Consider the following 27,904-nt stretch of genomic DNA (forward strand, 5'->3'; position numbering starts at 1 on the left):
CAGGTTAAGCACCTTGCTCAAGGGTACAAAGGCGGTGTCCTACTGGGGAATCGAACCTGTGACCTTAAGGTTACAAGACCAGTTCCTTACCCATCAGTAAAGGGCCTGGGCGTGACCAGATTTCTTTGTGAACACAAAAACAAAACTACCGTTTGTTTGTTTGATTTTTCTGTTTGTCTTTTACTTAGCCAACACAATGTGCCACAATTACAGAAATTAACCCAACAAGCTGTTTGGGAAGACAAGAGAAATAATGTCTAACCTGACGGCAAATGTTTAATTAAATTCAGGCCCACGCTTTTAAAGCCTCCAATGGAACTATAGAAAAACTTGGGTTTTCAAAAATCTACATCAACGCAGAAACCTTTTCAAGTAGCTCACAAGTTTTGGAAATGTGTGAGCTTTAGGCTGAGCAAGACCTCTTCTGCTCAAAGAATTCTCTCTGTAATGAAGGAAAAATCCAAAACAGTTGTCCGTCAGATCAGAAACACCGCTTTCCATTCGTGTCAGCCGTGCAGTCTGGATTTGAATCAAAGAGAAGAATGGTTGGTAGCACGTTACATGAATCTACATCTAGTGCAAAAACTGCCTCACAAGTTTCCAAAACATCTGAGCCATATTTTGGATGTGACCTTTTCGCAACACTTTACTGGAACTACACTCCATAAAGCCAACCTAATCCTGCCATAGACATGACACACAAACGTATACTGCACACATTGAGTTTTACCAAGCAGATTTCAAAATAACTATGAGCTGTTATGACTGGTTATGACAGAGTAATGTCGGCTTTACGGTGTATAGCTGTGGTGTCGCCGAATGTTCATATAGAAACTTCTCAGTTACACATGGCACTCTGCTGACACGACAGCTGCACAGGAAGTGACACAACAGCTGTGCAGGAAGTGACACAGAGGCTGCGCAGGAAGTGACACAGCAGCTGCGCAGGAAGTGACACAAAAGCGATGCACAGGAAGTGACACAAAAGCTGCAGAGGAAATGACACGGCGACTGCACAGGAAGTGACACAGCAGCTGCGCAGGAAGTCACACAACAGCTGCACAGGAAGGTGTTGGGACTGCATAATGAAAGGAAGTGGAGGTCAGCAACATGCTTTTTTCTGGGAGATCAGTCACTGAATCGGAAAACGGAAAATGAATAATTTTCTTACATCACTGTAAAAAAAAAATAAAAAAATAAAAAAGAGTTCTAAAGAAGAGGGACTGTGTGTGGAGTTTAGAATACAGCCGCACAGCGGTTGCCAGAGTTGTTTGGAATAACGCAAAACGCAAGCGTGTGGCTGCCAGGTCTGAATGTGCCTCGCGGTACAGGATCAATACCAGGAAGTGTTATTGATCCCCGTGTCTGTAAAGAAACAGAAATCAGGGCAGCAGCCTGCCGAGAGAACCGGCACTGGAACGCACAATACGATATCCCTGTCAGAGGACAGCCAGAGGTGACTGCACCGCACTTTGCCCAGTGAAGAGACGTAATGAAGTGAGTTTGATTTCCTGGAGTCCCAGCAGGGCAGCCACATCAGCTGCCGCCGCCACCAAACAGGGAAACAAGAATAAGAAAAACAGCAGTGTGCGCGTGTGCGTGTGTGTGTGTGTGTGTGTGTGTGTGTGTGTGTGAGTGTGTGCGTGCGTGTGTGAGTCTATGTGTGTGTGTGTGTGTGTGTGTGTGCGTGTGTGAGTCTATGTGTGTGTGTGTGTGTGTGTGTGCGTGTGTGAGTCTATGTGTGTGTGTGTGTGTGCGTGTGTGAGTCTATGTGTATGTGTGTGTGTGTGTGTGTGTGTGGTGAGTCTATGTGTGTTGTGTGTGTGTTGTGTTGCGGTGTGAGTCTTGTGTGTGTGTGGTGTGGTGCGCGTGTGTGAGTCTATGTGTGTGTGTGTGTGTGTGTGTGTGCGTGCGTGAGTGCGTGTTTGTGTGTGTGTGTGCACGTGTGCGTGTGTGAGTCTATATGTATGTGTGTGTGTGTGTGTGTGTGTGTGTGTGTGCGTGTGAGTGTGCGTGTGCGAGTCTATGTGTGTGTGTTTTTGTGGGTATGTGCATGTGCATGCAGGTGTGTGTGTGTGTTTGTGGGTATGTGTATGCCTGTGTGTGTGTGTGTGTGTGTGTGTGAGCATGTATGCGTGTGTGTATACTATCATAGAGGTGGTGTAGTGGCAAACAGGTCAGTTTAGTTTTCAGACAGTATCATTACAACGAGACATACCTTTTTGAAGAATGAGGAAACACTTGGGTTTTATTATCTTCGGGTATTTTTAATGGGTGTACGCACTCAGCATTGATGTTAGCAACAGCTATAGATTGACAGCCCTGAGAGGTGGGGGGGGGGGGGGGTTAAGCAAATGGTCATGTGACACAAGCTGGATGCTGTGATTGACAGCAGGAGGCTGATGAGCTGGTTGCTAAGAGTGATTATGTAATGAGCAGGGAATTCCACAATCAATATGAAACTCCCAACCACCTAAGAGAGAAAAGAAGAAAAAATGACCACAAAGCACCAGCGTACACTTTCTCCAGACAGGGAGGGGCGACTGCTCCCTACTGTTTCACTATTTGGGCATAATCAATCCAGTTGGAGGACCTTCGCCAGGAAGCTGTGGGAGGAGAGGAACAGTCAAATTTAGGGTCACCCAGAACTGCTGCCCATCCCTTTCTTAAAAAAAATATATATATAGATATGAACACAAAATTTTCTCTCTCTATCTCGATCAGTCTCTCTTTATCTCTCTCCCAGTCTCTATCTCTATCTCTCTCCCTCTCCCTCTCCGCCTCTGTCTTTCTCTCTTAGTCTCTCTTTGCCTCTGTCTCTCTCTTTATATCTCTCCCCGTCTCTCTCCCTCTCCATCTCTGTCATTCTCTCACACTCCCGATCTCTCTCTCTCTCATGCTTTTGAAAACTGCACCCGACTCATCCCCCCCCACCTGTTCACTTAAAAGTACATTTTCCTGGGCGGGGCAACTGGCCGGCAGTTGGACTCAGTTCAGCTGCGCAGTCACTCTGCAGGAGGACAGCAGTGCCTGCGCAAGTGACGCAGACAGAACCCAACATCCCTTTCTTTGCAGGCCAAAAAATAAAAAAAATTGCCTGTGACTGACATGTAACCATGAAACGGCAGTGGGAGGCAGTGTAGCATAATGGCTAAGGAGTTGGTCTTGTAACCTAAAGGTCGCAGGTTCGCATTCCCCGGTAGGACACGGCCGTTGGTACCCCTGAGCAAGGCGCCTAACCTGCATTGCTCCAGTATATATCCAGCTGTATAACTGGATACGAAGTAAGTCACTCTGGATAAGAGCGTCTGCTAAATGCCTGCAATGTAATGTAATAAAACCACATTCTCATGTTTTATATACAGATATTAGCATTTGAGTTGCTAATCTGACAGAGATGACCCTGCAGACGGAAACTCTCCTTCCTTGGTAACACTGTAAGTCAAAAACCCAAACCGTTCACACAGCACACCCTCACGGGATTACAATTTAAACCCAGCAGACCAGCACCAGTACCTGTGCTACATGCAACACTGTACCGCAGCATTTATTATTATTTATTTATTTATATATTTATTACTATTTGGATTTCTACATAGCAAACACGTACACATCTGCATGAACCAATTAAGGTTAAGTACATCTGGGAATCGAACCTGCAACCTTTAGATTGCCACACTGCTGCCCCTAGCTGTACTGCTGCTAGTCGGGCTCACTAACAGCTCTGCATCACAGCATCTGATAACGGGCAAATGCAAACGTGAATGTAAGGAGAGGCATCTTACCAGGTCAGCGAACTGGTTAGCCGCCTCAGAGTAAGTCTCCTTTCCTTCCCGGTACTTCTTGTTGTGCTCTGTCACCCTGACCCTTGTTTCGAGCCACGCGTTCTTGCGTTTCTCTTCCTCTTCAGGGGTGTTGTAGCTCTTCCCTGGTTTTTGCAAAGAGAAGCAGAGAAATATGACTTTAATAAGCACTTGATGGGTAATTTAGACTGGTGTTAAACGGCCAGACACAGCGCCCCCCTCTAGGACTGGAGTTAAACCTGCAGGCACTGTGCTCCCCCCCCCCCCCAGGACTGGAGTTAAACCTGCAGGCACTGTGCTCCCCCCCCCCCCCCCAGGACTGGAGTTAAACCTGCAGGCATTGCAGCACTCCAGGACTGGAGTTAAACCTGCAGACACTGCGGCCCTCCAGGACTGGAGTTAAACCAGCAGACACCGCGGCCCTCCAGGACTGGAGTTAAACCAGCAGACACCGCGGCCCTCCAGGACTGGAGTTAAACCTGCAGACAATGCGGCACTCCAGGCCTGGAGTTAAACCAGCAGACACTGCGGCCCTCCAGGACTGGAGTTAAACCAGCAGACACTGCGGCCCTCCAGGACTGGAGTTAAACCTGCAGGCACTGCGTGCCTCCAGGACTGGAGTTAAACCTGAAGACACCGTGGGCCTCCGCAGACACAGCGCTTGGTTTTTTATTTTGTTGTAGTTTTAGAGGACACCACCAGATGGCAGTACTGATCTGAATGGTACATTTCAGTGCTACTGAAATACTATGTATCTTCTCAGAATAGAAAACCACTAAGGTCTTAGTTTGATGAGAAAAAAAAAAGTCTTATGTGTAAAAACCATTGAACTCAGCTTCATCACAAAGAACATCAAAGTACACATGACATTCAAACATGATGACCGTTTACAAGTCATATTTTATGTATCTTGGATCGTTATTTGCAAAGTGAAGTTGAAGTTGGATTTCAGAAGAACGAATTGCAGGTTAAATTTGTGTTTGGGTTCAGCGAACCCCTCGAGCTTCAGTCTTACCATGCTTTGTCTTCCAGTCCTTCCAGTCTTTGTCCACATTCCCGTCTTTGTTATCGTAAATTTCTGTAAAGACAGACAAGGTCACACGCGTAACACAGAACACCCGATGTAACAGAGACATTGTCGCGCAAGCACATTCTGTTATTTAGGGATACGGGAACAATCACTCTCCTCCAGACTCCTCCTGGTGACGGGTCTGAAAGTGAGCGTTCTGATAAAACGACCCTCCGCTCACTCACTAAATTGATCCTAAGGAATGGATCCTAAATGGATCCTAAGGAATGGATCCTAAGGAATGGATCCTAAGTGGATCCTAAGGAATGGATCCTAAGTGGATCCTAAGGAATCTTTCCAGCACTTTGTTCAATCCACGCTGTAAAGAATTCAGGTGGTTTCTGGAGGCAAAATGGGGGCCCCACCCGGTGGCAGACAAGTGCACCTAAAGTGGCCACTGAGTGTATATTCTTGAACTTGAACAAGCAATTAACATCAGCAAGGCTGAACTGGATTTAACGATCCTCGTTAAAAACTATGCCATTCACAACCATAAAATAATAATCACACCACAACATTACATCAAAGAACTTACAATATGCAAAGTTATGCAGTAAATACGTTTTAATTAAGAAAAAACAGTATCGGATGAATTATCTGGGATCGTAAGCTAATTTTTGTAAGTACTTCGCTGTAGTGCAGCGGTTCCCAGACTCAGTATGTACTCAGTAAACTGTGTATGCTGGTTTTCATTCCAGCCATAATTGCAATCCCAGAAATTTAACAAGCTGTTCATTTTTCTTAATTAGCTGCTTTTCATGTTTTTCAAAGGGATTGTTTACCCTTTACGGCCACATTATTTGAGAAATAGCTATACGTGACCTGAAGAATAAAATTCCCATTTTTATATTGTGCTCACTGTGCTATATTGCAAACAATTACATAAAGGTGGTAACAAATTTGTGGATCAAATGGAAGACTGAGGTAAATCAATAGATTCCTAATTTGGTTGTTGAACCCGTGTACTTCTTTCATAAATGTTTCATTAAATTTATTAACACGATGCAGGTTTGGCTTGTCATCTTATCATTTGCTTTGTCCTTGAATACTTCATTGTAATCCAGAGGTTTAGTCTTAGTGGCCAGGTGTCCACATCAACTAGGAGTCTATTGATTCACTTCAGTCTTTAATTTGATCAGTTAAGAATAATTTACCTCTTTTTTCATGTAATATAGCACAATAAGCACAATATGAACAATTTTATTCTTCTGGCAAAATGTGGCTAAAGAGGGCACATAATCTCTCTAAAACATGAAAAGCACCTAATTAAGAAAAAGTAACAGCTTGTTCAAATTCTGGGATTGATAAATTGTGGTTGAAATGAAAACCAGCATACACAGTGGGGGAGAGGGGGGGTAGGTTAGGGAGTTTGGAAACCACCAATATAAGTGTATAGTGGGTTTTGCTGACTTGACAGAGGGTTTGAATCTTGCACACCCCTCAAGGCCAGTTCAGATCAGAAATGCATCAGCCGACTGGATAGTTATGTTTATTAATAAATACATTTTTGAATTGATATTATCAGGAGACATTTTGCTGCCGTAATTTAGAATGTCTGCCAGCAGCTGATGCGGTCACAGATTTAACACGTGAAATTTTGAGTTCAGAGTTCAAAGAAGTGACAAATCCACGAAATCACCTGAAACCTGGAAATGGTCATTTAATCACTTATTTTGGTTGTTTTGACTGCGTTGCTTCACTAAAAAAAAAAATTTATTTAGAAATTTTTTGACTGGTTAGCAGAGGTGTAAAATCAGAGGGTCAGAAAGTAGAAGTCCAGCCATGTATTGCTTCCACCCACAAAGCAAGCTTGATTTCACTAAGTGGTTCTGCCTCCTGGCTGAAGATATGTGCTAATCAGCAAAACCAGCTGATCGGAACAAAATACGGCATACAAGTACTTTTACTTTCTGAACCTGGATTTTCCTTCGCTGCTTGTTGGCTGTCGCAGGTTTGATCTGAATCGGCCTTTACGCTGTCAACTTACCGGGCTTCTTTTCCAAGTTCTTGGCCATTGCTGTGAAAACAGAGAGATCACAAACTTTACAACACAGACTAAAATAAGATTTTTGCAAAGAGAAACTGTTCTGCAAACAGGTTCAGTTTATTTACTGATCTGCTGTCATTAATGTGCTGACTTTGATTTTATTTTCTCTCAAAAATATGGGTAGTTTTTTGCCGGATTTGGGTAGTTTTTTTTTCATGAACAACTTTGAGATCGGGCTAGGGTTCGGGTTTGCTAGTAAGTGTTCCAGTGTGTGGATGGGCCCCATGGTCTGGTATCTGTTAAGGCTCTGTTCCAGTGTGTGGATGGGCCCCATGGTCTGGTATCTGTTAAGGCTCTGTTCCAGTGTGTGGATGGGCCCCATGGTCTGGTATCTGTTAAGGCACTGTTCCAGTGTGTGGATGGGCCCCATGGTCTGGTATCTGTTAAGGCTCTGTTCCAGTGTGTGGATGGGCCCCGTGGTCTGGTATCTGTTAAGGCTCTGTTCCAGTGTGTGGATGGGCCCTGTGGTCTGGTATCTGTTAAGGCTCTGTTCCAGTGTGTGGATGGGCCCCGTGGTCTGGTATCTGTTAAGGCTCTGTTCCAGTGTGTGGATGGGCCCCATGGTCTGGTATCTGTTAAGGCTCTGTTCCAGTGTGTGATGGGCCCCGTGGTCTGGTATCTGTTAAGGCTCTGTTCCAGTGTGTGGCTGGGCCCCATGGTCTGGGATCTGTTAAGGCTGTGTTCCGGTGTGTGGATGGGCCCCATGGTCTGGTATCTGTTAAGGCTCTGTTCCAGTGTGTGGATGGGCCCCATAGTCTGGTATCTGTCAAGGCTCTGTTCTAGTGTGTGGATGGGCCCCATGGTCTGGTATCTGTTAAGGCTCTGTTCCAGTGTGTGGATGGGCCCCGTGGTCTGGTATCTGTTAAGGCTCTGTTCCAGTGTGTGGATGGGTCCCATGGCCTGGTATCTGTTAAGGCTCTGTTCCAGTGTGTGGATGGGCCCCGTGGTCTGGTATCTGTGAAGGCTCTGTTCTAGTGTGTGGATGGGCCCCATGGTCTGGTATCTGTTAAGGCTCTGTTCCAGTGTGTGGATGGACCCCATGGTCTGGTATCTGTTAAGGCTCTGTTCCAGTGTGTGGATGGACCCCATGGTCTGGTATCTGTTAAGGCTCTGTTCCAGTGTGTGGATGGACCCCATGGTCTGGTATCTGTTAAGGCTCTGTTCCAGTGTGTGGATGGACCCCATGTTCTGGTATCTGTTAAGGCTCTGTTCCAGTGTGTGGATAGAAATGCAGGTTTGGACTATTTAGTCTTTGTCTCTCTTTAATTTCCGCAAGTGGTTTAGTTTCAGGTTTAGTTGACCTGGTGTTACTTGCTATCGAATCCGGACCGTGCCAGCTCTGACTGTGGCCGGCAGTCCAACAGTTGGTTCTGGAGTCAACCAGGGATGGGAGGGCTGTACTTCGCTGGGGGTGTAGCATCTCATCATGCATCATACCCACCCCCCACAATGTTCCCCCCCTTCGCCCCCCTGTCCCCAACCCCAACCCCCGTTGGCTGATCGGGAGCCTAAAAGTTTGTCACACGACTCGTGTCTGGTGCAAGCCCATCTTGTGGAACACAGCAATACCAAGGGGCAGTTGGCATTCACATGCCTTGGAGGAGAACCTTCGCCTTTTCGCACAGTGAGTTTTCATTTCAACACCAGACTGGCACAACCGGTTGTACCAATTGGCAGCTCAACCAGATCTCCAGCTGTTGAATGATGTTTGGGTTGGCAGATCTCTGGGAACAGGCTCGGGCATACTGGGCTTGTTGACACTTGCAGAAAGACGTTAAATAAATGTGACATTGCGTTCCTGGCGAAATGTTGGAGCGACATGGAGCGTCTTAACTACTGCTTGTATTTTTTTCCATAGACTGCGTTGTTGCCGTTCTCGTTGTGTTAGTGTTAATCAGTTTAACCTTCAGGGTCCAAGTTGAACTATGCGGTTGTTCCCTGCACTTGGACCGGTACTTCTCTCTAGGGGTTTCGTCATACTTGTTCCTGGTTATGGTTATACACTTTGTTGTACGTCGCTCTGGATAAGAGCGTCTGCCAAATGCCTGTAATGTAATGTAATGTAACATGCGAACGTTGCGCTCAATAAATGTGTTTTTGCAAGGATCGCGCTAGAGACCGAGGAAGGAGGGCATAGTCGTCTGCGGCTTTGGCATGTAGACCAGGGGCGCCGATTCAATTCAATTCAAAAGCCTGTCAAGGACAATGCAGGACGTGTTAACTGGCACAGTGGATCAAGAATAACAGGTGGAGTGCAGACCTACGCAATAGCATTGCATCTGCGCATCTGCAACTTATTCTGTTGCGAATGAACCACCGGCGAGATGCCACCTTTAAATATCCGATAAGTTAGCCGAAAATCAGGAGCGCTTGCATTTTTAAGTCTAACCATTATTGTGCAGCAAGAATACCGTAGGTTGTAAGTTTTAAATTATCCAATCATCGTACATTAGCTAACTGGTTACTATACAAATAGGATGAATGAAAAAGAAAAAAAAAATGACGCAAACATCTTTTAACGTTAACTAGCTAGCTAGCTAAACGTTGATGTTTAGCTAGTTATCGACTGTTCACAACAGAACTGCGACACATTTTTGTGATTTTGATAAAGGATTTCTTAAAATTTGTCAAATTTATCAAATGTGCAGTGACATCACAAAGTCATAAATGGGACAAGCCAGTAGCTCCCTAATGTTTTGGGGTGGTAGGCTGTGGAAATCTTTGCCACCACCTGCTCACTGTCATTGTCTACAATCTCTCACTGTTGCCACGAGTGGTTTAGTTTCGGTGATCTGTCGTAACTTGTTATCGTATCCTAAATCGTATCATGTCTTGGCCACGATTGATCGCAACCTCACAACAAGTTTGTCCGTTTGTCTCACTGACACAGACTCGTGTCTGTGCAAGCCCATCTCGTGGAACACAGCAACGCCAAGGGGCATTTGGCATCCACATGTCTTGGAGGAGAACCTTTGCCTGTTCGCACGGTGAGTTTTCATTTCAACACTAGATTGGCACACCTGGTTATAGCAATTGGCAGCTCAACCAGATCTCCAGCTGTTGAATGATGTTTGGGTTGGCAGATCTCAGGGAACAGGGTCGGGCATGCTGGGCTTGTTGACACTTGCAGAAAGACAGTAATTAAATGCGACATTGCGTTCCTGGCGAAATGTCTGAGTGACATGAGAATGTTGCATCTATAAATAAATTTTTGCAAGGGTCACTCTAGAGTCTGAGGAAGGAAGGCAGTGGGTCTTCATTTCAACCCTAGATTGGCACACATGCTTATACTAATTAGTAGCTCAACCAGATCTCTAGCTGTTGAATGAGTTGTGCTTTGTTAGGGTTGGAGTAAAAACCTACAGGACAACAGGTCTCCAGAAAGGGTAAACATCCCTGCTATTGTACCTTGTAGTCTAGTGCTTCTCAAAATTGGTCCTGGGGGCCCCCTGTGTATGCTGGTTTTCGTTCCAACCGCAAATTGCAATCCCAGAATTTTAACAAGCTGTTAGCTTTTCTTAATTAGGTGCTTTTTATGTTTTGGAGAGAATATGTATCCTCTTTAGGCACATTATGCCAGAAATAGCTACACATTCCCATGAAGAATTAAATTCCATTGTTCACATTGTGCTATATATATATATATATATATATATATATATATATACATACATACACACACACACACACACACACACACAGAGCTGTTTCTTTATGCAAATCACATGAAGGGGATTGCGCATAAAATTTACAAACAGTCAGCACTCATCATCTCATACACTGGGATACGCACAAAAACGTCTGCATATGTCATTAATCGCATATTGGTTTTTTGTCGGAACATTTTTGGGAGCAAAAGTAAGAAATTTTTTTTGTGAATGAGCCCAACTGAATGCTGCGTTACCTTCCTGACGAAGGTGTGTGACCGAAGCGTTGCACTCGTTTACAACGTTCATGCGTGTAGCCTCTGCAGGAGTTCCTGCTAATTCACTTCATTCATATTTTTTGTTTCTTCGGAGCACCTGTGATCAGACTATTTTTTCCCAAGTGTGCATTTAGTCCTTTATCGGTGAATGTTGTTAGCCTGGTGTACCGGGAAAAACTGCTTTGATAAATCAGCAACGGCGCTCGTGCTTCTCCTGCACTGTAAATCGCTCTGGACAAAAGCGCCCGCTAAAATTAATTAAATTTGGGCTTCACGCTACAGCGTCTTTCGGGACATTAAAGTTCTGTATACGGTGAAGAGGGGGAAGCTCTGAGTGAATGAAGTACAATGGAATACAGACACACACTGGTAAAGCACGAGAGCCGGAAAGGGGAACGAGTTTCAATAGTTAAATCTCCCAGCAAAACCCACGCGCATTTTCATCGCATTTTTTTCTTTTAACGGTTCCATCTGTCCTCGCCCGCGTTTTCTTCTCTCTACAGATAAAGGGCTTGTTGGAACTTTGCCTGGTCATTCTTCTAATCGCCAGACAATTAGGCCGCAGCATGTATGAACAGATAAGATTTTATTTTCTCTCGTGACCTGTTAAGGTTATAATTATCGTGGGTTTTTGAGCAAAATTGCATTTGATAAGATGCTCTGTGCGGCGATGTAGGCTATCTTTGGAAAAGGTTTCTCGTATATAGGCTATTTCCGCACACAAAACAAAATAGCGCACATTTTTGCTTTCATCAACCCCACAGTTTGCGCACGCTGTCTCTCTCCCCTCTCTCTTTATCTTACCTGCGATGCTCTTCCTGTCAAGCGGAGGCGAAATCTGTCACTCACTCTGCGAGGTGCCACCAGGTAAATATGAGACAAATATGACAGCACGGTCCATAATGTAATGTACACATAGGGGTAGGGTGTTATTGTCCCTCTTTTGTTTATCTGTTTTCCCTTGCGTTGCAGTTCCGATAATGATCCATCTTTTCTAGATGTGTTAAAGTGATTTTCAGTTAGTTGTCCATTGTGGCGGTTACATTGTTTAAAACATTAATGCGCCCGGTAAAACAATGTGTTTACCTGTCATGTGTTTTCAATGGTCTGCTCCAGTTCACTGCCAAAAGAAGCTGGTTTACCTGGGCAGGTGCGTTTGGCGCTGTAAGGAACTCGTTGGCTGAGTAACCTTGGTCATTTATTAGCTTTTTTCTGTCTGTGGGTGTGGGTGCGTGTGTTCTTTTCCGAAATGTAAATAATTGAACCCAATAGCAAAGAAAGGCAGCAGGAGACTTGGCTTGAGTTGCAAAAAAAAAGAGACTTTACCGAGTCAAATCAGGATATGAGCATAAAGAAAACTTAGAGAGCTTAAAAAGTAATTAATAAATAAATATTCGAGACAACGTATCACGCACATAGCGCGCTTAATCTGAGGGCAGCACGAGGCAGCAGGCATGAAGGCTCGAGATTGAGCGAGGAGCAAACCAACTAGGCAGAATAAATGCTACAACTAATTAGCTCTCAAATTGTAGACAGGTGAACACGTAATCACATAATCAGAGTCCGTGATGATTATGCCGCCCTCTGGCGACCTACAGGAGGGGGTGCAGCTTGAATCCTCAGAGGACTGAACTAGTGGTAAATGGTAAATGGACTGCATTTATTTGGTGGGTTCGGTTACTAACGAGTCTGGTCTTTGTGCCGGCCAGCTTTTACGGTGAACGGTGAACCAATCTTATTGGTGAACGGAATCAAATTATATGTATAAAAAGTGCTGGAATTACTATCTGCTGAAACCAAAACGTATTAAAACTACAGTGTAATCAAAGTTGAGAATCTGCAAATTAACTACATGTGAACTTGTTGATTACAATTCACAATTCTGAACTTTTGAAGAGCCAAATCCAAGGAAAATATGTATTTCACCCAAACATTAAAGAAGGCTGTGTGTGTGTGTGTGTGTGTGCGCTTGTGTGCGCGCACATATATTTGTTGGTGGTTGGACAGATACTAATAGTAACTGTTGCACACTTCATATATTATTTTTATTATTATTATTATTTTTTTTTTGCATAGTTTATATAATTCCATATCTTTTGGGGTTGAATGGCATGGTCAGATATAATTGGGGGACTGTCTCTTCCTGACCAGGTAGATTTTTATCCAAATCAAAATGGCTGCTTGGGGTTGACATACCCCAGAGAATCATGGATCCTGAATAAAATAAATGATGACCAGTTAGCAATCTGACTTAAAAATTTTTTTTTATTTCATTGTAATGTTTAATTTGTATTTATTTATTTGGTGTGGGTAACTATCACACATAAGAACAATGTCTTACAATTGCACAAAGTACATTTGCATTGAAACAGATGAAAACATGAATGCTGAGAACCTATAACTGATTTTATGACGGTTTGACAGTTTGGTTTGTTTGCGCTGTCTTTAAAGTGCTCGGCAAGGCCTCGGTGGTGACAACGCAGAACCCTCAGGTACGGCTACACGTAAACTTCAACATCAACCACTGGAGGAAAACAAAAAAACGTGGACGTCACAGTGTCACATGCGGGCGACTACGGGGTATCTCTCCTGTGTTTTGTGTTATTGTTTCAGTGCAGTTCATATTTTCCCTTTTTATGCTTCAAATTAAATCGTGAGAGGAACAGTCACTCCCAGACCTGTGAAAAGCAAAAAAAATAAAATAAATAAAAATAAAATAAAATATACATATATATATATATATATTATTCATTTGCCCTTGCCCTAAAATTAAAAGGCATTTTTCCCGTAATTGAAAAGATTATATCCATATCATCCTTTACTGCATCGTGTTATCAGTAATCAATTTCACAATCTGCTGTTAGCAGAACAGCTATAGTTAATATTGATGCCATTAACCATTAGAAGAACACTGTAGTGGTTAATAGTAATGGTATTACATATTAATTATCCGCATTAGCAGAACACAGTTATCATTAATAGTGATGGTATTGCATATTAATTCTTCGCATTAGCAGAACACAGTTATCATTAATAGTAACAGTATTACATATTAATTATCCCCATTAGCAGAACACAGTTATCATTAATAGTAACAGTATTACATATTAATTATCCCCATTAGCAGAACACAGTTATCATTAATAGTGATGGTATTACATATTAATTCTCCGCATTAGCAGAACACTGTAATAGTTAGTAGTAACGGTATTACATAGTAAGTGTCCTCATTGGCATGTATGATAGCTGTTCCGATTTGTTCTATACACACAGATGATGTCACACACACAACCGTTCTGATTGGTTCTACACACACAGATGATGTCACACACACCGGCCCATTGTGAGTTCTGCTCTCGCCCTCACACCAGAGGGTAGCTGGCTGCCGTGGCGATGCCACACTGGTTGTTCTTGTTCCTGGACATCTTGATGTACCCCTCGTCACCCCAGTCAAGGCCCCAGCTGTACACGCACACACACACACACACACACAGACACACACACACACGTTATTGCTTGTTTGCATTTTTTGCTCCCAGATTGCTGGTGCACTGGGTTCCTGATTGCACTGTCGTGTAGTTGTGTTGTGTCCATTTTCGCTCACCCTTGTTCTTGAAACTCTGGTGGCTTTTTGAGACATACAGTAACACTGCATACCTGGATTAATCTAAAAACCTGGATATCCCTGTTAACCTCTACACTTGGATTTACCTAAACACCTAGATATCCCTGTTAACCTCTGAACCTGGATTTACCTAAACACCTGGATATCCTTGTTAACCTCTACACCTGGATTTACCTAAACACCTAGATATCCCTGTTAACCTCTGAACCTGGATTTACCTAAACACCTGGATATCCCTGTTAACCTCTACACCTGGATTTACCTAAACTCCTGGATATCCCTGCTAACCTCTACACTTGGATTTACCTAAACACCTAGATATCCCTGTTAACCTCTGAAGCTGGATTTACCTAAACACCTGGATATCCCTGTTAACCTCTACACCTGGATTTACCATAACACCTAGATATCCCTGTTAACCTCTGAACCTGGATTTACCTAAACACCTGGATATCCCTGTTAACCTCTGAACCTGGATTTACCTAAACACCTGGATATCCCTGTTAACCTCTACATCTGGATTTACCTAAACACCTGGACATCCCTGTTAACCTCTGAACCTGGATTTAGCTGAACACCCGGATGTCCCCCGTTGACCCGTATACCTTGGATGCACTAGTCCGGGCGGGCGTACCTGTTCTTCACCAGCCAGTAGTCCTGCCCTTTGTCCGTGCCGTACCCCACCGCCAGCACGCCGTGATCCAGGTCTGTGCTGCTACACTCGGGCTCGTCGTAGATGCCTGCGGACAAACGCACGCTCGCGTTCAGAGCCACGCGCAGACGGATCTCGCGCCGGTAACTCTTTAACAACCCGAGTGTTACAACCATTTCCCGTTCGCCGTTACACACATTACATTACATTACATTTATTTGGCAGACGCTTTTATCCAAAGCGACGTACAAAAAGTGCATTTCATGGTCATAGACAACTGCTAAACGCAGGTTCAGTAAGGTACAATACTTATTTTGTACAGCTATTTCTAGCCAAGAACACAGTTTAGTTCACACAGTGAGCACACACACACACACGCGCGCGTACACAAGCGGTTATTTTGGAATTTCTTTCTTGAACGTTTTCAAATCGCGCGACGGCCAGGATGGTGCGGTACGGTCCTTGTTCAGAAAGCAGCTCAAATGCCCTTTAATGAGACTAATGAAGCTGACGCAACCAGAATGCTCTGGTCATCAGAACTCAAGTGTGTGCCTAACATGGCCTTCGAGTGAATGGCGAGCGAACGGCGGCGCCGGTACCGGACGTGTAGAGCTGGAAGGAGAAGTGCCCGGCGTCGATGGCGACGGACACGGGTCCGATCGTGGCCACGGCCTCCTGCAAGGCCCCCTCCTCCATGGGGCTTACGTCCACGTACCCGGTGCAGGTGGCACCGATGCTGTCAGGCTTGAAGCGGCACTTTCCGTCCTGTAGCAGATTCGGGGGGTGGGGGGGTGGGGGGGGGGGGGGGTTAGGGTAGGGGGTAGAATTGGGTGTAAGTCTGGTTGAGTTGGGGTTAGTGATCAGATAGTGATGAGTATTAGTGATCGGTAGTGATCAGGGATAGTGATGAGTATTAGTGATCGGGGTTAGTGATCAGGGATAGTGATGAGTATTAGTGATCGGGGTTAGTGATCAGGGATAGTGATGAGTATTAGTGATCGGGGTTAGTGATCAGTGATAGTGATCTGTGTTACTGATCAGGGATAGTGATCAGTGTTAATGATCAGGGATAGTGATCGAGGTTATTGATCATAGATAGTGATCGGGATTAGTGATCGTGGTTACTGATCAGGTATAGTGATCAGTGTTAATAATCAGGGATAGTGATCAGTGTTTGTGATCAGGGATAGTGATCAGGGATAGTGATCATTATTAATGATCAGGGATAGTGATCAGAGATAGTGATCAGTGTTTGAGATCAGGGATAGTGATCAGGGATAGTTATCAGTGTTAATGATCAGGGATAGTGATCAGTGTTAGTGATTGTGGTTAGTGATCAATGTTAGAGATTGTGGTTAATGATTAGGGGATAGGGATCAGGGATAGTGATCAGTGTTAGCGATTGTGGTTAATGATTAGGGGATAGGGATCAGGGATAATGATCAGTGTTAGCTATTGTGGTTAATGATTAGGGGATAGGGATCAGGGATAGTGATCAGTGTTAGTGATTGTGGTTAATGATTGGGGATAGGGATCAGGGATAGTGATCAGGATTAGGAGGGTGGGGTAGAGGGAGGCTTTCTGAGTTTAAACTTCGGTCTGTTCTAGTCACGAGGCTCACCGTGGCCTCGTAGGGGTAGGACTCCTCAGTGTCGATGCCCCCGTTGGCAATGATGTACTTGAAGGCCCAGTCCATCAGCCCGCCCCCGCACCCCTCGTTGCCAAAGTCCCCGGAGCAGTCCACCAGCTGCTGCTCGCTGAGCGACACCAGCTTCTGCGTCTTACGGAAGTTCTGCCCCTCCAGGGAGCCCGTCTGGGGACCGCACACACAGAGACATTCACCCGGTTAGAGAAATACACACACACACGCACACACAGACATTCACCCGGTTAGAGAAACACACACACACGCACACACACACATACACACGCACACACCTATGCATGCACACACACACACTCACACACAAATACACACACATACACACTCACACACATACGCATACACACACACACCCTCACACACAAATACACACACACACACATACGCACACACACACGCATACACACACTCACACAAACACGCATACTCACAAACACACACGCACACACCCATGCATGCACACACACACCCACACACACTCACACACACACACACACACACATACAACAGCTGTAGGTGTTGTAGGTGCAGAATTGCATTGTGGGTCGAACGGTAACCGCGGCTGCGCTCACCGTGCTGAAGGCCCAGCAGGAGCCGCACTGCTTCTGGTCCTTGACGTCGGTGACGTAGCCCTTCTGCCTCCAGTCCACCTCCGAGGGGGAATCGGCGCCCCCTGCCTGCCGGAGGAACGTACTGCCGCTGCGGCCAGCCATGGTGGTGTTGAAGGAACCCAGGCAGCCGCGGAAGACCGCGTTCCGGTACTCCTGGTTGTCCTGGCGACACAGAGGCAGACGCGGTGCAGTTCAGCTGTAGCACAGTACAGTGCGACGGTAGAGTAAACATGGTACTAAGTGCCTGCTTCATTTTGGCAGCTCAAATCCTCCAAATACCTTCCTGGAGGTCAAAGCAGTTTATGTTTCATTGGCTGCATAAGGGATACTCAAATCAGGCCCTCAGAATGTGTGTGTGTGTGTGTGTGTGTGTGTGAGTGTGTGTGTGTACGTGTGTGTGTGACTGTGTGTGTGTGCTTGTGTACGTGTGTGTGTTCTTAACATTTCTGTCCAATTCCAGTCATCAGCCATACTCTGAATCTCTGAAATACGTGCGGCGGCAGCGCCATGTCTCACCATATCGGCGAAATAGGTCATGCCGAGCCGGTAGGACTTGATGCCCTGATCGGCCAGCATGTTGTGCACGATGACGAGCTTGCGGTTGGAGAGCCAGGTGAGTTTACGCTGGGCCTCCTCTTCAGACGAGCCGTAGATCTTCTCTGGAAAGATAGAGGGAAAGATTTACTCCGGTGCTTCCACACGTCAGATATGGGGTGTAATTTGCCTCTCTGGCCACACGAGGTCAGTGTTTATTCATTGACGCTGTTGCGAACTAAAAAAAAACAAACAAAAAAAACTGCAAACTTTGAGCGGGAAATCAGTTGGTGACTAAAGTTATTGTAAGCATGACTTCGTGCATAGAGGTATACACGTACAGCCGATACATCTGATACATACATTTTATTACATGTATGACCACAAGTCCGCCTTGACTTAGTTCCTCAATTTATAATTTCTTCCTCACTCCGGGTTTACAGTAATCAGCTGGAATATAATGAAACTATTTGCGTTCAATGAGTATTAGGACTACTTAAAAAAAAAAATTAAAAAAACTAACAGAAATCACTTGGGTATACAATGGCTGTTGGGGAATTATCATCACCTCTCTAGGGCATCTCTTGAACTCTTGTGTGCACTTCTGAAAGTCTCGAGTGCATAATCTCATATTCATTCAAGCAAACATTCATTTTAAATGATCTACAACCTGGTTACAAGAGGGGAAGATTAGAAGCACACTTGGCACTGAAGGGCCTGGCCAAACCACCCTGAAAGACTGAGGAAAATCTACAGCTAAAGGAATAAAACATTTTAAACTGAATATTAACCAGTAGTAATTGGAAGGATGTTTTTTTTTTTTTTCTTTTTTTTTAAACACAGTTTGTCACAGCGAACCACACTGCCGCTTGGTAACCATTTCAGTTTAAAGTTGATTTTATAGATACGCGTTTTATTATTTTCTATCTTTTATGTAAAATAAGAAAATTGAGTTGGTTATGATGTGCCTTATTCAGGAGTTTAATTGGGTACAGTATGATGTTGTTACCGCTGGCTGACCTACTTTAGGTGATCATAGATATCGCAAAACAAACAAGTCATAGTCGAACGGCTTGCGTTTCATAGTGACGCGAAGCACCGCGAATCCCCCTGTGCCAATCACTGTCTACCTCCGTGTCTGTACTTCCGGAACAAACCTAACCTTTCCCACGTGAGAATACCCAATCGCGCGAAAAGCTTTTCCGTTTTTTCTACCACATATTTACTTATTTAGCACACTTCAAACAGGCCGGTTTTCCCCCACGATTGACGCATTTAGCAGAATGTGTAACCACAGAGTTTCCTATATTATAAATATTTTTGACACGTAGCCTACGGTAAAAAAATATACAAATGTCAAGGTCTGTTTCGCCATATATGCTAAATGATTGCGGTAAGGTAAATATGCCTATCCCTACATGGACTAGGCGAGACGCAGGAATACACCCTGGACAGAGGTTTGTATAATGCAGCAAAGTACTCTGCAGGTAACTCCAAAAACAGCTTGTGCAGTGACATTATTTTTACCGGGCTTGAACTCAAATACGTTACCCAATTTTATATAAATAAATAAAAAAGACGTTGGGCTTCATTCACAAAACTTTTCTTAAATTATTCTTACATTTGTTCTTAAAAATGTTCCTACGAAAAACCAATATGGGATTTGTGACACAGACCTCTGTTTTTGTGCGTATCCCAGGTGTATGCGATGATGAATGCCGGCTGTTTGTAAATGTTATGCGCAATCCTGTTTACGTGATTAGCACGAGGAAACAGCCAGAAACAAATACAGGTCAGAACAAGACCTCGTTAAAACCTAGTATATGGCTGGACCGAACCGGCCCGACATCACAGACATGTGTGGTGTAACTCTATCAGTCAGTCAGTCACAGACATTCGCGTTTGTAGGGCTGGCCCCGCTGTTGCGGTCCAGCCAAAAAAATTACGAATGATGAAACGATTGTGGAAACATTCTTACTCACAGTTTACGATCAAATGTGACCGTGCTCGTGTTTTGTGAATGAGGCCCATTGTATCTTAACTTCTGTAAAACCTTTTCTTACGCTGCATACAATTAACCTTCCACCATTGCATTCAAACAATTAAGCGTTGGCACGATGTAAAAAAACTGATGTCTATGTTTAGAATTTTGAATCATCACCGTAAAATTAATCTGCATTTGTACAGCCTCATGACGTTACTGTGCACTATACAAATTTCCATATGCCCCTGTACCATCCATTGTAAAGCCAGCTTAGGAATTAGAAACCTTTAAAGTACCAAAAATTCTCCATCACTGCACATAAAACATACATGAAAAAAAGCCAGGACGTGAACGCATCCTATAATGTGTTTCTCATGACCCACCTAAATCCCAAATAAGACCCGCAAAGAGGCCCAGCCCACTCTTTTGGGGACCACTGCTCGAGCCCACGGCACAGCTGATTTGTTTTTGTTTTTTTTGCCCCGTATCCTTACCGAATTTGAGTTTCCAGGCGTGGAACTCCAGGTCCTCCAGGGATATGGTGGCGGCGCTGGCTACGGCCAGCAGGGCAGCCGCCAGGACCAACAGCTTCATCCTGCGAAAGATACGCAAAGCAAGAGCACCCTGTGAGGAAAGGCAGCTCAACAACCAGACCCCGGCAACACTCCCTTCACTCTGTCACTCTCCCTCTCTCTCTCTCTCCCTCTCTCTCTGCCACTCTGTTACTCTCCCTCTCTCTCTGCCACTCTGTCACTCTCCCTCTCTCTCTCTGCCACTCTCTCTGTCACTCTGTTGCTCTCCCTCTCTCTCTGTCACTCTGTTACTCTCCCTCTCTCTCTGTCACTCTGTTGCTCTCCATCTCTCTCTCTTTCTCTCTCTGTCACTGTTGCTCTACCTCTCTCTCTCTTGCTCTCGCTCTCTCTGTCACTCTGTTGCTCTCTGTCTCTCTCTCTCCTTCTCTCTCTGTCTCTCTCCCTCTCTTGCTCTCTCTCTCTCTGTCACTCTATCTCTCTCTCTCCCTCTCCCTCCGTCTCGCTTTCTCTCCCCCTCTTTCTTTTCTCTTCCTCTGCCACCCTCGTCCTCTGTGTGTGGTCTGTGAATTAGAGAGCAGATTTATTTTTCTTCAAAGACAGGAAGCCCTGTGCTGGGACCGCACCTCACCTGTCAGTGCAGTTCTGAGCTTCTGAGCGAGAGAGAGAGAGAGGGAGCGAGAGAGAGAGAGAGCGAGAGAGAGAGAGAGAGAAAGAGAGCGAGCGTGCGTCTTCAGAGAACAGCAGACTGTGCCACACTGAGACTGTGGTTCTCTCGGCCTATATAAAGGCCACGGTAGGCTCTGGTCAGGTGCCTGTCATAAAGGCATAAACACATAGACACCAATAGAAACAGAGAGAGAGAGCACGAGTGTATGATTATGGATCTTAGGTGGGGAAGTAATGCAAGAACGAGAAGAAACAAAAATTTGCATTTTGTTGAGAGGCGGTTGTGAGCTGCTGACCCCTTGCTAAAAAAATGAAACATTTTTTTTTTAAAAAGACGAAGTCAAGAGTTCAGTTTACAGTAATAACTCTGAGGCTTAGTGCTGAGAATTCAGGTTCCAGCTGTCCGGCCAGCTGCGGGCAGTGACTAACACGCGTTAGTGAAAATACGGAAGGCGCTTCGTTTCCCCCGAAAATCGGCGACTGACCGGTCGCGCGCGACTCGCGGCGCAGTTCGGCATTTCCCCTTCAGCCCGTCACATGCTTCAGTTTCATTTTCCCACGGCGCGTTGACTCGCTCTTCTCGTAAAAAGCGCGAGGGCGGAGAGGCGCTCCAGACCCGACGCAGGGCGTTTTTTTTTTTTTTTTTTTTTTTTATAATCGTGCAAAAAAGGGGCCAAAACATTTTCTTCAACGCACGGTATGTAAGCAGCGCACGCATTACTGTGCATGTGCACAAAGAAGACGTTTTGTTAGAATATTACACATTATTTTATTATTTACTATGCTGATATTGTTCTGCTGCCACCAGGAGATACGCTGACACCGTGCGAACGGAGACCCGGATATTGCCATAATTTTCCGATGTATCTGAGAATTATTTTTAATTGTTAATTTTGTGATCACGTTTTTTGCCGGGTCGCGTTTGTCTCCTGGGGTTTGCCAGGCAGGCAGTGCTGGTGTGAACGGTGGTGGGGGATCCTCTGTGTGTGGTAGTGAGAACAGATGACAGCATCACACTGCATGGGGGGGCCTTCACACTCACAAACCATTGCCAGTTTACAGTGTTCACCGCAAGGTTGTGGGTTCACATCCTCCCCAGAGTTATCAAATCAAATAAATATGTCAAGTTTTGGACCAGGCACCCCCCACCCCCCCAGCTCAGCAAATGGTACCATCTGTGTACTAGACAGCATTTCCTGTTGTAGCTGCCTTAAAACTAGGCCGAACTTCCTCTTTCAGGAAGTTATGCTTTTTTATGTGTTGAACTTTTTGCTTTTTCTGTAGAAGTCTTTGCTCAGTTCAATTCAATTCAATTCAATTAAATAAGCTTTATTGGCATGGCAAGGGTACACTTACATTGCCAAAGCATACACTCACATGACAAACATAACAGACAGGCAATAACAATTTAACTACAATAAACAGAAAAAATATAAAATCCAGACCACAGAAATAAAATTCTACATCTAGAACATAACGCATACAAAATGTCAATGAACTATAATAAGTCTTTGCTCCCTCTCTTTCTGTCTTAGTCACTTTCTTTTTCTGGGAAGAGATGAGTACAGGTTTGAAGAAAAATGGGCCCTGGTGGTGGTTTTGAAAAGCTGTGAAGAGATCTGTTGTTCATTTATGTTTTTTTATAACATTTCAATGTTTTACTTCTTCATCAACTGTTTAATTTATGTGTTTAACAGTTTTATTTATTTTTTTTTTTTTTTAATTTTGTTTTGTGTAATGTGTTTTAACGTGTCTGTTTGGGCCATTGTTTTGCTTTTCTGTTCCCTTATTATTCAGGTGTTTCTGTGTGTAAATAAATGTTTTGTTTTTAGTATTTATTATTATTTTTGTGGCATGCAGCGCGTTTCCTAGCTGCTGTGTCGCGCACGTAAATCTTCCGCTCCTGATGACCTGGGTTGAGATGTTCTCACCACAGGATGGTGCGTCGCTTTCGAAGCTATGAGTCAGTTTGGGCTGGCGAAAAACTGAAAAATGAGTGTCAGCAATAGTATTTTAAAAATCACACGACAAGACAGACAGTGCTGAACTGTTATAAAACTGTTTTTCTTTTTTCTGCTGTTGATGTTAAACATTCACGCTGTGCCTACACACACTCTTTCTCTCTGTCTCTCTCTCTCTCTCTCTCAATTCAATTCAATTCAATTTGCTTTATTGGCATGAAATACATACAGTAAATATTGCCAAAGCATTGTATAAAAACACACACAAATACAGGGATTCCAAATTGAAGGAGAAAAGAGGGTAAAAAAAAGAAAGAAAAAAGCAATAGACTATTTATACTAGGTTTTAGTTAATTGTAATTTTTGTATATTTACGATCTCTCTCTCTCTCTCTCTCTCACACACACACACACACACATGCAGGACAATTCTGATTTTACCCCTTTTATGACTATGCTGTATTCACACACAATAGTCTTTTGTGGTACCTGTAAAAGTTACCAATATTTAACTTGTTTTGTTCACAATGGCCGTACCTTTGGGTTTTTTTTTTTAATTGGTGTGTTTTATATATTGCATAAGTTGAGCATGTGATGATCTTCTGACTGGCCACCCGGTTGGTTAATTAACAATGCTACCTTTATATGATTGACATGTGAGGTGTATTTGGACGATGCCACTGGTTCCCAAACTTGCTCCTGTGACAAATTACGATTGAAATGAAAACCCACAATGCTCTAGCAGTTGAATGTGTTGTGCTTTGTTAGGATTTGGAGTAAAAACCTACGGGATGGTAGAGCTCTGGGAACAGGATTGGGCAGCCCTGCTCTAGCTGTTGAATGAGGTGTGCTTTGTTAGGGTTGGACTGAGAATCTACAGGACAGTAGATCTCCAGGAGATGGGCATCCCTGCTCTAGCTGTTGAATGGGGTGTGCTTTGTTGTGGAGGATCTCACACTGGAGCCCTGGGCTTGCAGCAGTGCTTGCTGGTCCAGGGTCTACCTAATTTAAGCAATTCATTGAAGTGAAGTGCTTGCTCGAGGAGTTCACAGGCCTTGGTTGCAAGGCCTAAATTAGCTGCTGATTGAAAGGAAAAGAAAACCTGGCGACTCTTCCCTGGTCTGTGTGACGTCAGACAGTGGATCCCAAATCCAAACAAAAAGAATTTTTGGTTTTTGGTTTGCAATTGCAATTGCGGATGGAATGAAAACCAGCAAACACAGGGCTGCCCCAGGCCCAACGTTGGGAAACACAGGCTGAGAGTTTGTGCTCAGTTACGGACACCCAGAATGCAGTTCTGCAGAGCCCTGGGTCTTCAGTGATTTAAAACCCTGACCACTGTTGCCAGAGACCGCCCCCCCACCCCCCCAGCCCCAACCCCACCAAAAAAAAAATCCCCCATTTACCACTGGCACCAAAAAATATTTACACTGAGACTTCGGCTTTCACAAATTCTGTGCGTTTAGGGGGATAAGTCCCCCAGTCTGGCAACCCAGTACAGTGCAGTTGCAGAGCAGTTGAAAGCAGCCGAGGAGTGCGCTGTTACATGTACAGTGAAGCAAACGAGAAACCGCAGTCACACTGAGGCTGAGGTGGGACGGGGGGGCGCTGGGGGGGCTGGCGTCACCACAGGAAATCCACCATTGAGTCAGTCGCGGAACAGGAAGTGGAGCCCCGGGGCCTATGGTCAAACCACCAGACACACCGGGAGGGGGGGGTCAAGTGAAACTACAGCGGTCCTTACGGGGGTCACCACTAAGCTACACGGCAGTATGATCCTGCTGATTGGTTAAAAAAAAACCCTTACAGTCAAATCCGCGCAATGAATGTCGAGGGTTTTGTGGGGTCCAGGTCAAACCAGTTGTGTGCTCTTCATATTATTATTTTTTTTTTTTTTTACTTGCTTCTCCAGCGTTTGCACCTCCCAGCGGCTTTTTCAGCCTGGGGGGAGAGGAGCCTTGAGGAGGGCGTGTGGTGAAGCAGAAGGGATCGTGGGTAACAGTCGTGTGTGTGTGTGTGTGTGTGTGTGTGTGCGTGGTGTTTTCATTGTGCCCTGACGGTGTTAAATGCAGGTTTCACTGGAGGTCTGCACTTTTTGGTTTTTGCCCGGGTGGAAAGAACAGCTGGCTTCATCAGGTTCAGTCTCTGCGTATCTTAATTGCGCCTAAATCCATTTTGTGTGTTTTTTGATGGGTAAATGTGATGGGTAAATGTGCTGGGTAAATGTGATGGGTAAATGTGCTGGGTAAATGTGCTGGGTAAATGTGATGGGTAAATGTGATGGGTAAATGCGGGTAAATGCGAGGGTGAATGTGTGGGTAATTTGGGTAAATGTCTCGGTAAATGCTCATGGGTAAGTCGTGAGTAAATGTGATGGGCTAAATGCATGATGCTTTGGGTAATTCGCATGGGTAACGTGAAGGGTGAAAATGTGATGGGTAAATGGTGGTAAATCAGAGGTTTGTAAATGTGATGGGTAAATGTGCTGGGTAAACTGTGCTGAAAGTGTGGGTAAATGTGATGGAATTCTGAAATGTCTGGGTAATGTGGGGGTAATGGATGGGTAATGTGATGGGTAAATGTGCTGGGTAAATGTGATGGGTAAATGTGATGGGTAAATGTGCTGGTAAGTGTGGTAAATGTGTGGGTAAATGTCGGTATGTGCAGGGTAATGTGATGGGTAAAGTGCTTGTGAATTTTTGTGGTTAATGTGTTGGAATTGTGCTCTGGGTTAAATGTCAGTAATTTGGTAAATGCTGGGTAAATTGCTTAAGTGGGGTAATGTGCTGGGTAAATGTGATGTGGTAAATTGATGGCTAAATGTGATGGGTAATGTGGATGGTAAATGGATGGTAAAAGCTGTGGGTAAAATAGTGTAAAAGTGTGGGTAAAGGCTGGACTGTGGTGGTAAATGTGATGGGTAAATGTGATGGGTAAATGTGACTGTCAAATATGCAGGGAATGGATGGTAAATGTGGGTGGGTAATGTGATGGGCAAAGTGTGGTAAAAATGCTGGTAATGGTGGGAAATGTGCTGGTAATTGATGGTATATGTGCTAATGTGATGGGTAAATTGCTGGGTAAATAGGGTAAATTTAGGGTAAATGTGCATGGAAATTGGTATGTTGTGTAATGTGTGGGTAATGTGCTGTTGTTGGTAAATGTGTGGGTATGTTGTGGTAAAGTATTGTGTAAATTGTTTGGTAAATGTGTGGTAATGTGTGGGTAATTTATGGGTAATGGGGTAAATGCTGGGTAAATGGCTGGTAATGAGGAATGCACCTACAAACGGTGGGTAAAGTGTGGGATGGGGTAAATGTGATGGTAATTGGACTCTGGTAATGTGCTGGGTAAATGTGATGGGTAAATGTGCAGAGGTTTGATCTGATTTTCTGCCGTCTTCTGCCTCCCTACTCCACAGCTCCGCTCGGGTCAAGACTCCGTGTAGATCTGCACCGTCCTGTGGAACGCAACTGAGCATGCTCGCTCTGCGGAGGTGAACTTCCCACCATGCACCACGTCCGAAAGTGAGTGAAGAAAACCACCGCGGCCATGCGTGCGTGTGAGAGAGGAGTCAGGGAGCGTTTACAGCCCAGATCAAGTGACTGGCGTACCCACCTGTTCTGAAACGTGTGCAATAAAATGCAATTCTCAAATGCAAAAACGAGGGTCAGAGGTCTTGTGGGCGAGCGCCAATCGGCAGGCAGTAAGCCTCAGGGTCATGTGACTCCTGTGCTGCGTCTCGTGGCTGGGCCAGCAGGGTGCGTGGCTAAGCGTCGGTAAACGATTGATTGGTCGTTTGCCATCAGACGTGTTGTGTACAGGGCGATGGCTGAATTATCCACGTAAAGAGTAGATTATTTGGAATGTTTTTTTTTAGTGTTTAGTGTTCTAGAACTTTGTTGCTTTCAGTTACTGGTGGTGATTATTAGAATGTACAGTTAAGTACATTCTAATCGCACTTCGGTGATCTTACACCTTAAAGGGTTCATTAGTGAAAGGGCTCAATGTTTAATTAATCCTGCACACTGCACCAGATGAGTGAGAGCTCAGGATCGATTCAGGTTCAGAACTGCAGAAAAAGCATTGCGCATGTTCTAAAAAAAATTTTTTTAAAAAGGGTTAAAGGCTTCTTGCTGTAGGTGTGTGTACCCAGATAAGAATAGCACTGTCCACACATTACAGAAAACAAGGGACACTGAGGAATGGCAAAAATAGTGCACTCATCAGTTTGTGATAGGGCTCAGGTGAATGAGAGCGAATAGAAACAAAAATGCAATGATTCAGCCGAAGAGCAGCCATCAGTGACATTGATGGCCCTGATACTTTGACACTGGCGGTAGCTGTAAGCCATGTCTGTTACAAATAGCAGCGGTAACTATTCTCAGTTTTGTTTACGCATAGCGGAAACGACTTTGTTTGCGTTGATTTTTAAGTGTTGCGCGGGCGATGTTTTTTGTAATTTTATTTTATTTTTTTAAAGAATCTGATCCTTTTTTTAATAAAGGGGTATGCGGCTGAAGAACGCTCTCTGTGAGATGCGCGGGGACGGCACCTCCCACCCTACGAAACGCCGCGGCCCGGCAGCGGTGTTCCGGGATGGAACGCTGACTGTGGCAATGTTCTGGAACTCCCTCGCACTTTGCTCTGCGCGTTAGCCGGCCAGGTTTTCCGTTTGTCTGACTCATTCCCAGCGTATGGCTTTGTTCCGTCTTCTCTCTCTCTCTCTCTCTCTGTGTTTTTTTATTGTTTTTCTTTTTTCTTTTTTCCTCTCAGGTCTCTCTATTGTTGGTTGAGATCGCGGGGGAGACCTGGCGGCGGCAGGAGGATGG

General features: G+C 44.7%; 2 protein-coding genes across 5 annotated transcripts; both read right to left on the bottom strand.

Annotated features, from left to right (window-relative positions):
* Positions 1–2,246: 2,246 nt before the first annotated feature.
* On the bottom strand, positions 2,247–11,953 carry LOC135235775 (cystein proteinase inhibitor protein salarin-like). 2 transcript variants are annotated; one of them, XM_064301615.1, is made up of 5 exons: positions 11,931–11,953; positions 6,860–6,889; positions 4,819–4,881; positions 3,786–3,928; positions 2,247–2,606 (listed from the first exon to the last, which is right to left on the bottom strand). In XM_064301615.1, the coding sequence occupies exons 1-5, from the start codon at positions 11,935–11,937 to the stop codon at positions 2,562–2,564; spliced, it is 288 nt and encodes a 95-aa protein (XP_064157685.1). In that variant the 5' UTR covers positions 11,938–11,953; the 3' UTR covers positions 2,247–2,561. The 2 variants fall into 2 exon arrangements, with proteins under 2 accessions (XP_064157685.1, XP_064157693.1); XM_064301623.1 differs by lacking the exon at positions 11,931–11,953 and adding an exon at positions 11,649–11,729.
* Positions 11,954–13,091: 1,138 nt separating this feature from the next.
* ctsl.1 (cathepsin L.1) lies at positions 13,092–21,188 on the bottom strand. 3 transcript variants are annotated; one of them, XM_064301590.1, is made up of 9 exons: positions 21,075–21,188; positions 20,408–20,508; positions 17,912–18,054; positions 17,357–17,557; positions 16,743–16,934; positions 15,721–15,886; positions 15,104–15,209; positions 14,179–14,306; positions 13,092–13,368 (listed from the first exon to the last, which is right to left on the bottom strand). In XM_064301590.1, the coding sequence occupies exons 2-8, from the start codon at positions 20,505–20,507 to the stop codon at positions 14,207–14,209; spliced, it is 1,008 nt and encodes a 335-aa protein (XP_064157660.1). In that variant the 5' UTR covers position 20,508; positions 21,075–21,188; the 3' UTR covers positions 13,092–13,368; positions 14,179–14,206. The 3 variants fall into 3 exon arrangements, with proteins under 3 accessions (XP_064157660.1, XP_064157650.1, XP_064157671.1); XM_064301580.1 differs by having other exon boundaries at positions 13,092–13,522; XM_064301601.1 differs by lacking the exon at positions 13,092–13,368 and having other exon boundaries at positions 14,253–14,985; positions 15,048–15,209.
* Between the last annotated feature and the right edge of the window lie 6,716 nt (positions 21,189–27,904).

The sequence above is a fragment of the Anguilla rostrata genome, chromosome 1 (assembly GCF_018555375.3).
Source record: "Anguilla rostrata isolate EN2019 chromosome 1, ASM1855537v3, whole genome shotgun sequence".
NCBI lineage: Eukaryota > Metazoa > Chordata > Actinopteri > Anguilliformes > Anguillidae > Anguilla > Anguilla rostrata.

Bases quoted from the DNA above. Each gene is read 5' to 3' on its own strand.
- LOC135235775 (XM_064301615.1), bottom strand. The intron at 4,882-6,859 runs GTAAGTTGACAG...CTGTCTTTACAG, and splicing joins GAACTTGGAAAAGAAGCCCG to AAATTTACGATAACAAAGAC. The intron at 2,607-3,785 runs GTAAGATGCCTC...CTCCTCCCACAG, and splicing joins CTAACCAGTTCGCTGACCTG to CTTCCTGGCGAAGGTCCTCC.
- ctsl.1 (XM_064301590.1), bottom strand. From the start codon at position 20,507: ATGAAGCTGTTGGTCCTGGCGGCTGCCCTGCTGGCCGTAGCCAGCGCC. The intron at 16,935-17,356 runs GTGAGCGCAGCC...TGCGGTCCCCAG, and splicing joins CCTGCTGGGCCTTCAGCACG to ACGGGCTCCCTGGAGGGGCA. The intron at 15,887-16,742 runs GTGAGCCTCGTG...AATCTGCTACAG, and splicing joins CCTACCCCTACGAGGCCACG to GACGGAAAGTGCCGCTTCAA.